The sequence below is a fragment of the Physella acuta genome, unplaced genomic scaffold (genome assembly GCF_028476545.2).
Source record: "Physella acuta isolate Inbredline_101_S28 unplaced genomic scaffold, ASM2847654v3 ptg000161l, whole genome shotgun sequence".
NCBI classification, from domain to species: domain Eukaryota; kingdom Metazoa; phylum Mollusca; class Gastropoda; family Physidae; genus Physella; species Physella acuta.
Window position 1 is genome coordinate 718761 of NW_026731680.1, and position 12749 is coordinate 731509.

The following is a 12749-nucleotide window of genomic DNA, read 5'->3' on the forward strand; positions in this document are numbered from 1 at the left end:
CTCAATTTAGGAAATAGATAATTTTGATAATGAAAAATTTATATATACGTTTGAATTGTTAATTTATATGAAAAATTTACAAGACAGTGGGTTTGTGAAATGTAAATGTAAACATACCTAGCAATGTAAATGAATTACTAGACACATACCTAGCAATGTAAATGAATTACTAGACACATACCTAGCAATGTAAATGAATTACTAGACACATACCTAGCAATGTAAATCCAAAAATGTGGGGAAGTGTTTGAGACACCAGGACCTTTCTGTTGTTCCCATTCATATCTGCAACCTCTATACGATCCATCTTGGCATCTCCCCAATAGACAAGATTGTCCACTAAGTCAATGGCCAGACCATTGGGCCAAGATAATTCAGTTGAGACAATTGTGACCCTCTGGGTGCCATCAAGAAATGCACGTTCAAGTCGCGGTTTCTTCCCCCAGTCAGACCAAAACATGTACCTGTAACGAGATTCATAGATTACTTATATACCTCGTTAATAGTGATACATAAATATTAACAAATATAAAATAAATGATATATAAATATTAACAAAAATAAAATGAATGATACATAAATATTAACAAAAATAAAATAAATGATACATAAATATTAACAAAAATAAAATAAATGATACATAAATATTAACAAAAATAAAATGAATGATACATAAATATTAACAAAAGTAAAATAAGCTGAAACACAAAATTAAAAAAAAAAAAAAACATCTACAAACCCTGCAACTGGATGAAGACATATTGCTCTGGGTTGATCCAGCTCGTCAGATATTAGAACTTTACGGGATGTGCCATTTAAACGAGCAACTTCAATGCGGTCAGTTCCTGTGTCTGTCCAGTATAAATTTTGTGCAATCCAGTCTATAGCAATCCCATCAGGATGCTCTATCTCAGATTCCATTAAAACTTCTTGATCTAGGATAGAAAATAAAGACAGTATTTAGTAGAGGTAAAATATAAAAATAAAACAAGATTTAACAATTATCTAAATAAAAAGTAAAAAGTATGGGGGGGGGGGGGGGGGGGGATAAAAAATTATTCAATTACAGCAAGTAAAAGCTGTTCACAGTAAAGTTTTAAAAAAATTATTGCTGACACATTTTTTTTTACTGAACTAAGAAAATGTATTTATTGACGATAAAAAAAAATGAACGTTTCCTTACCTGTGCCATCTAAATGAGCTCTCTGTATCTTCTTCACTTGATCATCAGTCCAATAGATGTGCCCTCTGATGGTGTCATAATCAACAGCTATTGTATGCTTTACGTTGTTCAGAGGCAGAACAATGTCTGTATAGTCTGGAGTATCTAGAGAAATTTTCCTAATATCTTGTCTACGAGCCAGGAACAAGATCTTTTCAGCACCTGTCATGAGCAAGTTTTATATCAAAAGAAAAACATTTTTTAGAATATCAAATAGTTGTATGAAAATTATTTGTGTGAATTTACAGATTAGGTTAATCAATTCACTTGCCACATTTAATGCCAAAGTGAAATCAAATTCATTTTATAAATTCATGTTCTTAAAGATTTCAATTTTTTTTTAAAGCAAATGGTTTGTAAAAAAAACATTAAATGCACAGAATAAAAGCCAAGGCCACACTGACATATTGTTAGCTCGGATGATAAAATATAAGACTATCATGGTCCACAATTTGTTTTAGAACTTCTTTAACTTTTGGGCATTTCAAACTGGATCACTTCTATACTAGTTAACATGGGATATAAAACATGTATTGTTGGCAAATGATCGTTTGTCCTCTTATGTAACAGAAATAAATTTTCATAAGTAAAAGTTTCATTTACCGTAGAAATAAAAATATTTTAAAAGCTACATAAAAGTGGTTAAAAATCATAAGTTTTATTTAATATTAAGACTAAAGTATCTTTAAAAACTGCATAACAGTGAATAAAGTGATCTAGATCAAGGGTCTCCAAACTTTTCAGTCAGAGGGCCGCATTAACTATTAAATTTCAGTTCGGGGGCCAGTTTCTTCCAGACATGTCTTTGATTTTTCTGGGCAAAGTTCCTCAGACATCACCAACAAACGTTTTTTCCATGGACAAAAGGATCTCCGCGGGTCGGATGAGAGGACCTCGTGCGCCGCATCCGGCCAGCGGGCCGTAGTTTGGAGACCCCTGATCTAGATAGTGGTGTTTAGAACAAGCGCTGCAATAACTTACTTTTGGCACATGTTCTGTTATCAGCCATCAGTCTCACACCAGTGGGGCAGGCACAGGTGAAGAAGGGTGGGAGAGGAGACATCAGACACAGGTGTGAGCACCCTCCATTGTTTGCTCCACACATATTGCGACCTACAAGACAATTTTTAAAAGACATCCATTTACTTGAAATGATTATCATGGTTGTAGCTGGTGTGAAAAAAATTAAGATCCCCAGCCCTGGACCACATTAATTCACAGTCAGCTGTAGTCGTTTTAAACAAGCATAAGAAATAATCTGACATTACAATGTATTATTATAAGACATCAGATGTAACTTGAACAACTCAGGATTGAAGTTAACTTTATCCTAAAATCTGCAGGTTATAGTTAACCTAAAAGGTTGACAAAATTACTTACATGATGGCCAAATTAATTCTAATTAGAAATGTATTTTTATTTTTAAGTTTTCAAAAAGGTAATAATTTATTTTTCCTTTTAAATAACAAGATGTTATTTTGGAATGACAAAATCATACATAGTTTGTTTTTTTTTAACTTTAAATAAATATGCTTTAAAACAACATTCACATGCTTAATTTAATAAATATTTTGAAAAAAATATCAAAGAAATAACTAATTAAGTAATTTAAACAAAAATAACTTCATAATGCTGGTGATTTATTCTTATCATGTTATTAAAAAGTTGGTAATTAAATATTTTTTTAGTATCACATCCATTTAGAAAACAAACAAATATTTTTTTTAAATGCTTAATGAGGTACATATTAAAGAAAAACAGTTTATAACACATTTTAAAAAATAAATAAATACTGAAGTAGCATTAAACAGAAAAAAATGTGATTATCTACCTAATGCAGGTTTTTAAAATCTAACATTTAAAGCCAAAGTGAGTGAGAGAGATTAAAAAAGAATAATAAGGATTAAAAAAAAAAACAATCATCAAACTGCAAATCAATCCATACAAAAAACACAGCATCAATAGGACAACATGTTGACAATGTTGTTTGCAATTGACAAAAGAAACTGAATATAATTAATATACTATTGAGTGGAGGAGTTTTAAATACATTTATAAAGATGCATCTAAAACAAACAATACATGAGATTACACAATCATGTTAGCAAACAGTGAATTACCTCCGATATTTTTCAGATCTGCACCAGAAGTCAAATTATATAAAAAGTACAATTCAGACAGAGATCAATTAAAAATTATCAGTGATATCTTATTATTACATTTAAAAAAAAATATTATTAGTTTAGCCTTATTTCTGACACTAAGCCAGCAGTTACTAGTTATAGAGGGCAGTGGCGTATCGAGGTTGGGTGTGACTCGGTGCGGCACTTAATGGTGTCACCCCCCCAATAGGCGTAGCACCCCCCCTCAAACTTTCAATTTGCACCCCCCCCCTCAAATTTTTCTCTAAATATTTTACTATTTTTTGCCTAAATGGTGTCACCTGGCGCAGTCCGCACCCCCCGCCCCTCACTTTGCCTCTGACACAGGGCCAAAAACTCAAATGTTAAATTTTAATTACCTTTAGGCTGCCTGCTACTCATGAACGCATGTATATCCATGGGAGCAAAGATTTTGTCTAGGACCACAGTGCAGTTGGAGCCAGTTAGCTTGTTACAGCTATGGATTGATTTACTCTGCCAGTCAGTCCAGTACAAGTAGTCCCCATAGAGTGTTAAAGCAAATGGGTGCTGTAAAAACCCTTCGACAACCACCCTGCGACCTTTACCATCAAAATCACAGCTGTAATAAATTTACATAAGCCAAATTTTTATTTTTTATTGATAAAATAAGTATATTATTTGTTTTTTTTTAATCATTAAAATATTATTATAAAACTTGTTTCTTTATAACCATTTTTAAAAAACTAAATAAGTATAATTAAACATTAAAGATTTAATAAGTGATTTACATGTTTGATTTTAAACTACGGATTAGATGTGAAAAAAAAAAAAAAAGACAGACACATTTTTAAAAAAATCACATACCTGTGAATGTGACTATGCTTAGCATCTGCCCAGTACAATTTAGATGCAGCATAATCAATGGTCAGTCCATTTGGCCATAGGATTTTATCACTGATGATGACACTTCGAGTCTCAGGGTTCCCATCCATCCCAGCCCTTTCAATTTTGGGCGTCTCCCCCCAGTCAGTCCAGTACATGTAGCTATAAAGAAAATTAATTGCATTAAATTAACAGGCACCTTATGGTTGACATTTCTGACACATGTTGGTGAGTGTAAACCTTCATATGCTGAGGTAATAAAAACAGGAGTACTCTGCTTCATCTACCTCATACCCATCTGGTTCAAAAGTAACTTTACCTATATTTAGAAGACTACCAAGTTATCAAAACTTAAAAAAAAAAATCGAATACATTACAAGATTGTAAAATTTATAGCTAATTAGGGCTTATCTATAATTAATTGGGCCTACAGAACAAACATTTTTTAATATTATAGATAATTATTAACTAATTACCCATTTTGAGGATCTAATGCTATAGCCCTTGGCTGGTCCAATTTCTGCCAAAACAGGACTGTTCGATGCTCGCCATTCAGGTTACTGACTTCAATACGATTGGTCTCTGAGTCTGTCCAGTACAACTTCCTGCCCAACCAGTCAAGGGCCAGGCCATCTGGTGACATGAGACCAACAGAGACCACCACGTCATGGCGGCTTGTGTCATTGAGGTAGACCCGCTTGATGACCTCTAGGCTGACATCTGACCAGAAGATGACCCCGTCTTCATAGATAAAATCCACAGCCGCAGCATCCTCCAAGTTCTGGATGATGATGTTGGAGTTTGAGCGAGGGTTGGCCTCGTCAATTATCTGGAGGTCCTTGTGGTTGGCAAACAGCAGAAGTGGATCAGCTGTAAAAAAATTAAGTTAAATAAAATACTATGAAAAAAACATTAAGGATTAATATTTCAAAAGTGATTTGTAAAATTTTTTAATACAAATGACATGTTTGGAATTTTATAACATGACAAAATTGAAATCTATACATAATAAATTGGGTTTGATAAACTTGAATAATTATGTAGCTGCAAATTAAAGAGAATGTTTAGAAGTTTTATAAAGTAACTAGTGTGCCCATCCCCGCGCGTTGCTGGGGCGTTTAAAAAAGTCCCAGGATAGCCCAGGGCAAAATCATACCCTGCAGGAGCGTGGTAAGATATGCCTGATTTAGTTTGGTGAATGACTATAATAATACTTCTTATCCATATTCTATCACAATGTTTAAAATGAACGTATGCGAAATAGAACAACTGCGATAGCCCAGGGTGCCAAATTGCAACCTGTCTGGCGTCGGCAAACGCGACTGATTCAGTTTAGTGAACGGCTAAACGCCCCATCTTATTCATAGTATATCGCACTGTTTAAAACTAACGTGAATGACTAAAACCCAATCTAATGCATAGTCTTTCGCAATGTTTAAAATAAACATAGGCATCATAGCGCTCACGGGATAGCATGGGGCGCCAAATTGCACCGTCTGGGCGCCTGATTCAATATAGTGAATAACTATAACGGCCTATTTTATCCATGGTCTATCTCAACTTTTCAAACAAATGTAGGTGCCATAGCGCTCACGGGAAAGACCGTGGCGCCAAATTGCATCCTGCCGGGGGCTGCCCATGCGAAATTAAATTTCCCCCTCTCCTACAAGTATTCTCATTGTAGACTTGAAGCTAGAAATAAAGTATGACATGGTGCCACAAATCATTTAATGGGAATAGTGTCATGAATAACAAGCTTGTTGCTAAAAAAAGAAAAGAACCAACATGATGGATAGTCTTATGGGATTAACCCAGCTGCAACAGTAACCTTAATGGGGGTCAGGTACTTATGTACTTATTAGAGTTGGGTAGACTCAAGGAAGTCTTACGTCATCCAAACACAAGAAGTTAGGGTTAGAAGTAAGTCATGCGCCATATCACCCAGCCTTGTCCTCCCAAACTACAGAGCAAAAGAGATTTAAGACCAGAGTTTCTTCCAGGCATCTCTTCAGGGAGGGGGGGGGGGGGGGGGGGGGGGGGGGGGAAGGGAGGGCAAAGTCTACCTCCCCCCCCCCCCCGAACTAGACGGAAATTATATAGTATACATATACTTTTACTAGTGTCCGCCACCCCTGGTAAATGTAGTCACTCCCCCCCCCCCCCCCAAAATATCAAGTGCACCCAGAGAAAAAAAGTCTGGAAAAAACACTGTTTAACACTGCTAGAAAAGTACACAGTGCTGGCTGTTAAAAAATCAAGAGATAAACAAGAGAGACTTTATAGTAATGGAAAAAAAAAGAAGTGAAAGAAACCTGACCTGGATGGGAAAGATCAATGCAACAGTTTTCACTACCAACAGTAGAGCAATAGGGTTACAATACATGATTTATCCTGCTAAAAATAGACAGGACCAAGAGAAGTGTAACCCCCCCCCCCCCCCCCCCAAACAATTATTAAAAATATAAATACAACAAATAATTGTCTTTAAGAATAAAATCTAAACTAATAATTTCCAGGGTGTAAGAAGAAAATGAGAATAAATGCAAGCTCTTAACAAAGAATGTATAGGTTTAGCTGGGCCCTACTAACATGGTAGCGATTTCCCCTCTCTTTAACCTCATTCCCAAACGTCTCTGGTTACCAATTAATTCTTGCCAGATTATCTCCCCTTCCCCAATCATATTTTGGCTTCCATGATCTACACCTGTCAAATTAACCACTCAAGCTACATACATATTTTTTTTATTATTATAATAAAACCCTCCCTCCCCCTTAAACTAACGATAACTCGTACCTGTCAATTTTTTATGCACCTGAATTACTCTACGACTAGCGGCAAAACTGCCGACATGTTAAACATTCACACACTCTCTTCCCTGCCATGTCTTACGTTAAAAAAAAATTATCTCTTAAAAATAAAATGTCAAGAAATAGACTTTAGGTGTGGGTTCTTCTAAACACATTTTAAAAGGTGGCGATTGTTGCTTTTTGTGGATGGGTAAGGGGCAGGGAGGCTTTTATGTGCAAAGAGAGAAATGTCAACATTTTTTTTCCCAACGCGCCGATAGCTTCCCCTCGCAACTTGTCCACCCTTTTTTTAAAGCTCATTAACCCATTCCGAAATGAACACAAACCCTGTTCTGTTTGGAAGCTGCCCCGTTTAGGTCTAGGATTAATTGAGGCAATAAATAGTAACTTTAGACGTGGGAAATCCAGCTAGTTTTTTTTTTTACAAATAGCTTAAGTGTCAAAGGTCAAGGCCGGCGAAAATGTTAAATTTAGCTACGTAGCTATAAAGTGTGTAAACAGCCCACAACACGGCCGTACACCGTAGCTAATTTACACTATTCTATTTTTGTCCTTGTGTTCGACTAAAAAGCGACAACTGGGTAAGCATCGGAAACGCAGACAAAAAAAAGCAACCCACGAATAAGTGCCAGAACGTACATTTTGCTTGTAGGAAGAGAAGCTGCGAGACGCAAAAGTAAACAAAACAAAGACTAAAACCTAATCTTCTCCTTTAAAAAAAAAAGTATGCCACCCCTCCCTCCTCCCACCCTCAGCAACCAGAAAAATTAGTTTACTTTAGTGACTTCGCTGGCATGGCACTTGTGTGCCAGATTTCCGAGGCACGTTAAAATATACGCATGCCACCAACATGTCAAGTTCTTTAAGAAAAATAGCGCTGTGTGGCAGCTATGATAACTGGGTAGATTAGTGCATGTATTTTGCTGCCATTGGCTTGTCATACGCCTTTCGTAATTCTAACTGCCCCCTCCCTTCCTATAAAAAAAAGTTGGGGACGATACTTCATAAATATATTATATAGATCTCTATATCTGCTAACCGTCTTTAGATAGTTGCTTTCTCTTTCCCCCATATAAAATACGGGCTAACATCGTGTCTGTGTAAATATATACGCCTACATGTATTGACCTACACTACACATACATTTTTACACATTAATAATAATAATGTGTGTGTTTGTTTACACAGAATCTTATGTACCACTTATGCCCAAATTCAGAATCAAGTACTTTCTAGTATAACTGCTTAGGCCTACATATTAACTAGCCTATCTTTCATTTATCACAACACACACATGCTGGCATGAAGTTGATCTGAATGGAGCATAAGGTCGAGGGCACATGCACGCCCTAAACCTAGCAGTAAACACAACTAGTAATGTTGTCAAGTTTATTATCGCATGTCTCTGTGTTTATCTCTGTAACGGGGTCACTGCCAATTAAAACAAATACGACGAGATGATAAATTCTCACTGATGCGGCCTCTGACCTGTGTGTACTACTAGGAAAAGCAGATTAGATTATTTTAACGATGGGACTACAAGATGCAAAGACGGACATGTACGTCTACTCTATACATGCTGGAGATACAGCTATATTAGCCTTAGTCCGGAGGATGTATGCAATGCTATCGTCTTATCAGAAGCCGTAGATATCCCCACGTCCAACCCCACACCCACCCTCCCCTCGACACGACCCTATTTCAGTTTCATTATGAATCCTTGTTAGAAGAAAAAAAAAGGGGGGAAAAACGGTCGCACACCGTATGCACACCCTGCACGGACAAACACGGGGCAGGGAGAAAACAAACTGTGACACCGTTTGTCCTCTCCGGTTTGGGCCCAGTTTTAGTGTTAGAAACACAGGTGGCGTGTTCCTGAACAATACAACCGCTCGTTTGAAAAAGAAACCGTTTTTTTTTCCTTCTGGGAATGCTTGAGCAAAGCATAGACACCACCCCCTCTCCCCTTATTTTGTGAGCGCGTTACTCAAATATAATTCTATTTTGGTAGCTTTTTAAAAGCTCGGTTTGAAGGCCATTTTGAATGAAGTTTTAAAATTCTTAGGCTACGATTGAGTGTGTTATTGATATAAAATAGTATTTTAAATCTTTATAAGTATTTTTAAAACCATAGATCTATATTTAAAAAGAAATATTCAAATTCAAAATTAATAGGCTATCTGAAACACATTTCAGCTTCATTTTCTAGGTTACAAGAACGTTTAAAAAAAAATTTAAAACACGTTTCCAATTTTTCTTTTTTTAAGAACGTTAAAAAAATCTTAAAAAAACACATTTCAATATTATTCTCTACAAAAAAAAAATTATTTTTAAATCTTAACAAACACATCTTTGTTTTAATTTGTTAAAAACTTTTCAAACGGCGAATCAGCACCGTCCATCACAGTACAGATTCCCCCATTCTTCCCTCCCCGTGCCGACAAATCTACCTTTCCCCTCCCGCCCCGACGCGTCTATCCTGTCCACCACTAACCGACCTCTCCGGCCAACTCGAGCTGACAAAACACACAAAAACTAACAACGCCGTGCCCCCACCCTGCAACAATCCCAGCTTATATTAAAACCAGGCATTCCCCTCCCCCCCCCTCCTCCTGCCCTAAGTCGCTTCATCAGCTGCGAGCGGCTCTACCTGACATCCTGCACTTGTTAGGGGAGCTGGCTCTAAGCCAGGTGCTATGGCGGCTACTGACTTGAGCGGTTCTCAACAGTATCACTATATGAACCCAATTATTTTTTTAAATAGAAAAGAAAAACGCTTACATGAGAACTTATACAGAAAAAAAAATTTCAATAACAATCTTTTATAGATTTAATATCGAACATACTATGCTGCTGTAAACGTACCCGCAGACGTAGTCTACTGAAACAAGTTTTGAGTTCTTATTTTCTCGCACGAGAATCATTGCTTAAGCCGCCACGCCACCAAAAGCTTATTATTATTACGAGTGTATTATTATATCGCTAGTAAAGGCAGGCTATTGAGCGATTCAATGACGATTCAAAGTTTCTATTTCTGTAAGACGTTTCAAAGAAAATACAATACATACGAAAATGAAAAAGGACTTCTTTAAAATACTAGCAATACTATCGTAAGAATTTTTTTTTTAACCTTAAAATAACAACTAACAATAACTTCTAGATTCTGTAATGCAGCATAGGTTTGGTTTATTAGTCATTAATTTCAAAAAAGCAAATATATTTTTACAAAGTACACGCATATCAGTTTACAAAAACATGTTTTGTTTAAATTCAGTATTAATTTAACGTTTTCTCAGAAATTGAACGCTACAAATCGGGGAATATCTATTTCATACAACCTGATTTAAAAACATAAAATTAAAAAATTACGACTTAAACAAGTTTTTTTGGCGTTGTACTTTATGGTCACTAGTAAGTTCCCCCTCCCCCTTTTCACCTCTATGTGAAAGAATAAAGCGTACAATAAAATTGAGAGGGGGGAGGGGGTGGACTTAAGCAAACTTTTGAAATGCCTGGAACAAAAATTAACAACGTTGTGTTGCTATGTTTTGCTGCCACCCCCCCCCCCCCACATCATTTGAACAAATCTAGTTTACATAATTACACGTCCTACGTCCTATCATGATTGACGTCTACCCCCGCCCCTCCCTCATTTCCGGCTATGGTCCTCAAAATGCACAACTTGCCGATCGATCGGGCACAAATCGATACACATCCACATCTTTAAATGTTGCCGCTGAACTGTTCCAAAAATCAATACCATCACCCGACCCATGCATTTCATTTAATCTTTTTTTTTACATTAAAGTGTTTAAGGTTTAAAATTCAAATACTCGATTTTACCCCTTTACCCACCCCGCCCGGTTCGGCCAAGCCCAAGCCATTTTCGGATTTACCCGATTACGCTTTTGTGCACTAAAAAAAAGTTTTGAGACGCAGTATCGACCCATTATGACAGGTTCAACAACTTTAAATAGTAACGTTTCAAAATTTTCTGAAGCATAATCACTCCCGTCAGAACCGGTGCTTATGAAAAATAAACGCCGTTTAATATTTTTGCCGTGCACTATGAATGGTGTAACTGTAACGGTCCTGAAATGTACAGCGTGAACTCTGAATTAGTTATTATTCAAATCTCATAAAAGGGTTCTTATCGATTACCTACACCAGTTCGAATCTTGGTTCGTTTCAGTAGAACGTCATTGAGTCCACCCACCTCTGATGGGTGCCTGCCTCACGTTAGGGGAAGTAAAGGTGGCTGGGCATAGTGCTGGCAACACTATCCCTTTATATGACGAGGTAACTAAAACATGTGACTCTACTTCAACTGCCTCAGGTTTGATAGGGTACTTTACTTTTTACTTACATAATCATATAAGGGAATCGTCAATTACGAAACCGTAAAGTATTTTTCTTAGGGGTTGAAATATAGTTAAAGCAAATATAAACGTTTGTTTTAAAGGGAATTTCTTTATTTATTTTTTTGGTTTGTTTCTTACATAGGGACATACTTTTAAGAAATTGGTATAAGCAACAACGAAATTAAGTATACCATGTTGGTTTAAACTAAATTTGCATCATTGTTCTTAAACGCGATACATCGAAATCAAATTTAGTGAAAAAAAAATGTATTATTTGAATAGCTCGAAGTTTGTGTTGGATATCTTAGACAGCCCCCTCGCGCGATTTTCCAACTGAAGTGGGCTACCTTAAATTACCAGACAACAGAACAATACACGGTGTATTCGGTGTTTGATACATACACAATTCATACATGACAGCTACCCTGATAAATTAAAAAAATGTTACCGCCATCAGGCTTCAAATAACAATTTAAATTTCAAGTCCATCTTTTGAGTTCTGATATTGCTTCCTCTGCCAATGCGATTTTTAAAAAATCAGACTTTTTTTTTAAAATTCAAAATTGTGAGTCTCCATAGATCCCCTCCCCATTCCTTACCAGCCAGCTGTCTTGGCCGTGTATATTCAGAATGAGACCGGAACAAAAGGCCGATAGAGACAAAAGGCCGACACGGATAAAAGGCCGACATAAAAAGGCCCTCATCCGAAAGCCCGAAATCAGAATCTACTCCAAGTAACCCATATGCGAATGGTAGAAAGTTATATCTCCATTATAAATACACAGCAAACAGTTAATGAATTTATGAATTTTAAGTGTGAGTGAGAACCGGAAAAAAAAAACTCTTAAATTTATCAGTATTAATAATAGTATTCTGATTTTTAAAAAAAAAATGCATTTTTAAAAATAAATAAATTGATTGTGTAATAACATATCGCAATAAATAAAGCGAGAAAACTAACTTTGGAATTGATAGAGGAAAGGCGAGGCTTGCGCTGGTGGGGAGTTTGGCCTACGGACCCGGGCTAGCTAACACCACCCCTTCCCCCTGTAGTGTAGGCCACCTACTTACAAAGCTCGAGCACCATCTCAACAACGTTAGCTTTGGTCCGGTCATTTTTTTTAAAAACCCACAGGGACTTAGGCGTGACCTAATTTTTCAAGAAGTTTTGTTTATCATATATGGGGGGGGGGGGGGGGGGGGGGCTCCGCCGAGCACTCCATCACTGAGGGTGGTGTACTGTTCTCGTTTGAACCCGCAGGGACTGTGGGTAAGTTGGGTGCTAACGTAAACCCCAAGGGGCGACAGAGGGTTGGTGCTAATCTAAAGCCAAGGGGCTACAGAGGGTTGGTG

The 12749-nt window shown here is 36.8% G+C and overlaps 1 protein-coding gene across 2 annotated transcripts in view; it reads right to left on the reverse strand.

Moving 5' to 3' along the window:
- LOC131935826 (low-density lipoprotein receptor-related protein 6) overlaps window positions 1–12749 on the reverse strand; it is a 28645-nt gene that overhangs the window by 9227 nt on the left and 6669 nt on the right. The window contains exons 2-8 of one of the 2 annotated variants that reach the window (XM_059292502.1): window positions 4704–5097; window positions 4210–4389; window positions 3744–3964; window positions 2204–2335; window positions 1184–1384; window positions 740–935; window positions 214–464 (exon numbers count right to left, since the gene is read on the reverse strand). In XM_059292502.1, coding sequence (XP_059148485.1) covers window positions 214–464; window positions 740–935; window positions 1184–1384; window positions 2204–2335; window positions 3744–3964; window positions 4210–4389; window positions 4704–5097 — 1575 coding nt within the window. Of the gene's footprint in view, window positions 1–213; window positions 465–739; window positions 936–1183; window positions 1385–2203; window positions 2336–3342; window positions 3357–3743; window positions 3965–4209; window positions 4390–4703; window positions 5098–12749 lie in introns of those variants that run through there. The other variant, XM_059292503.1, reaches the window with a different exon arrangement.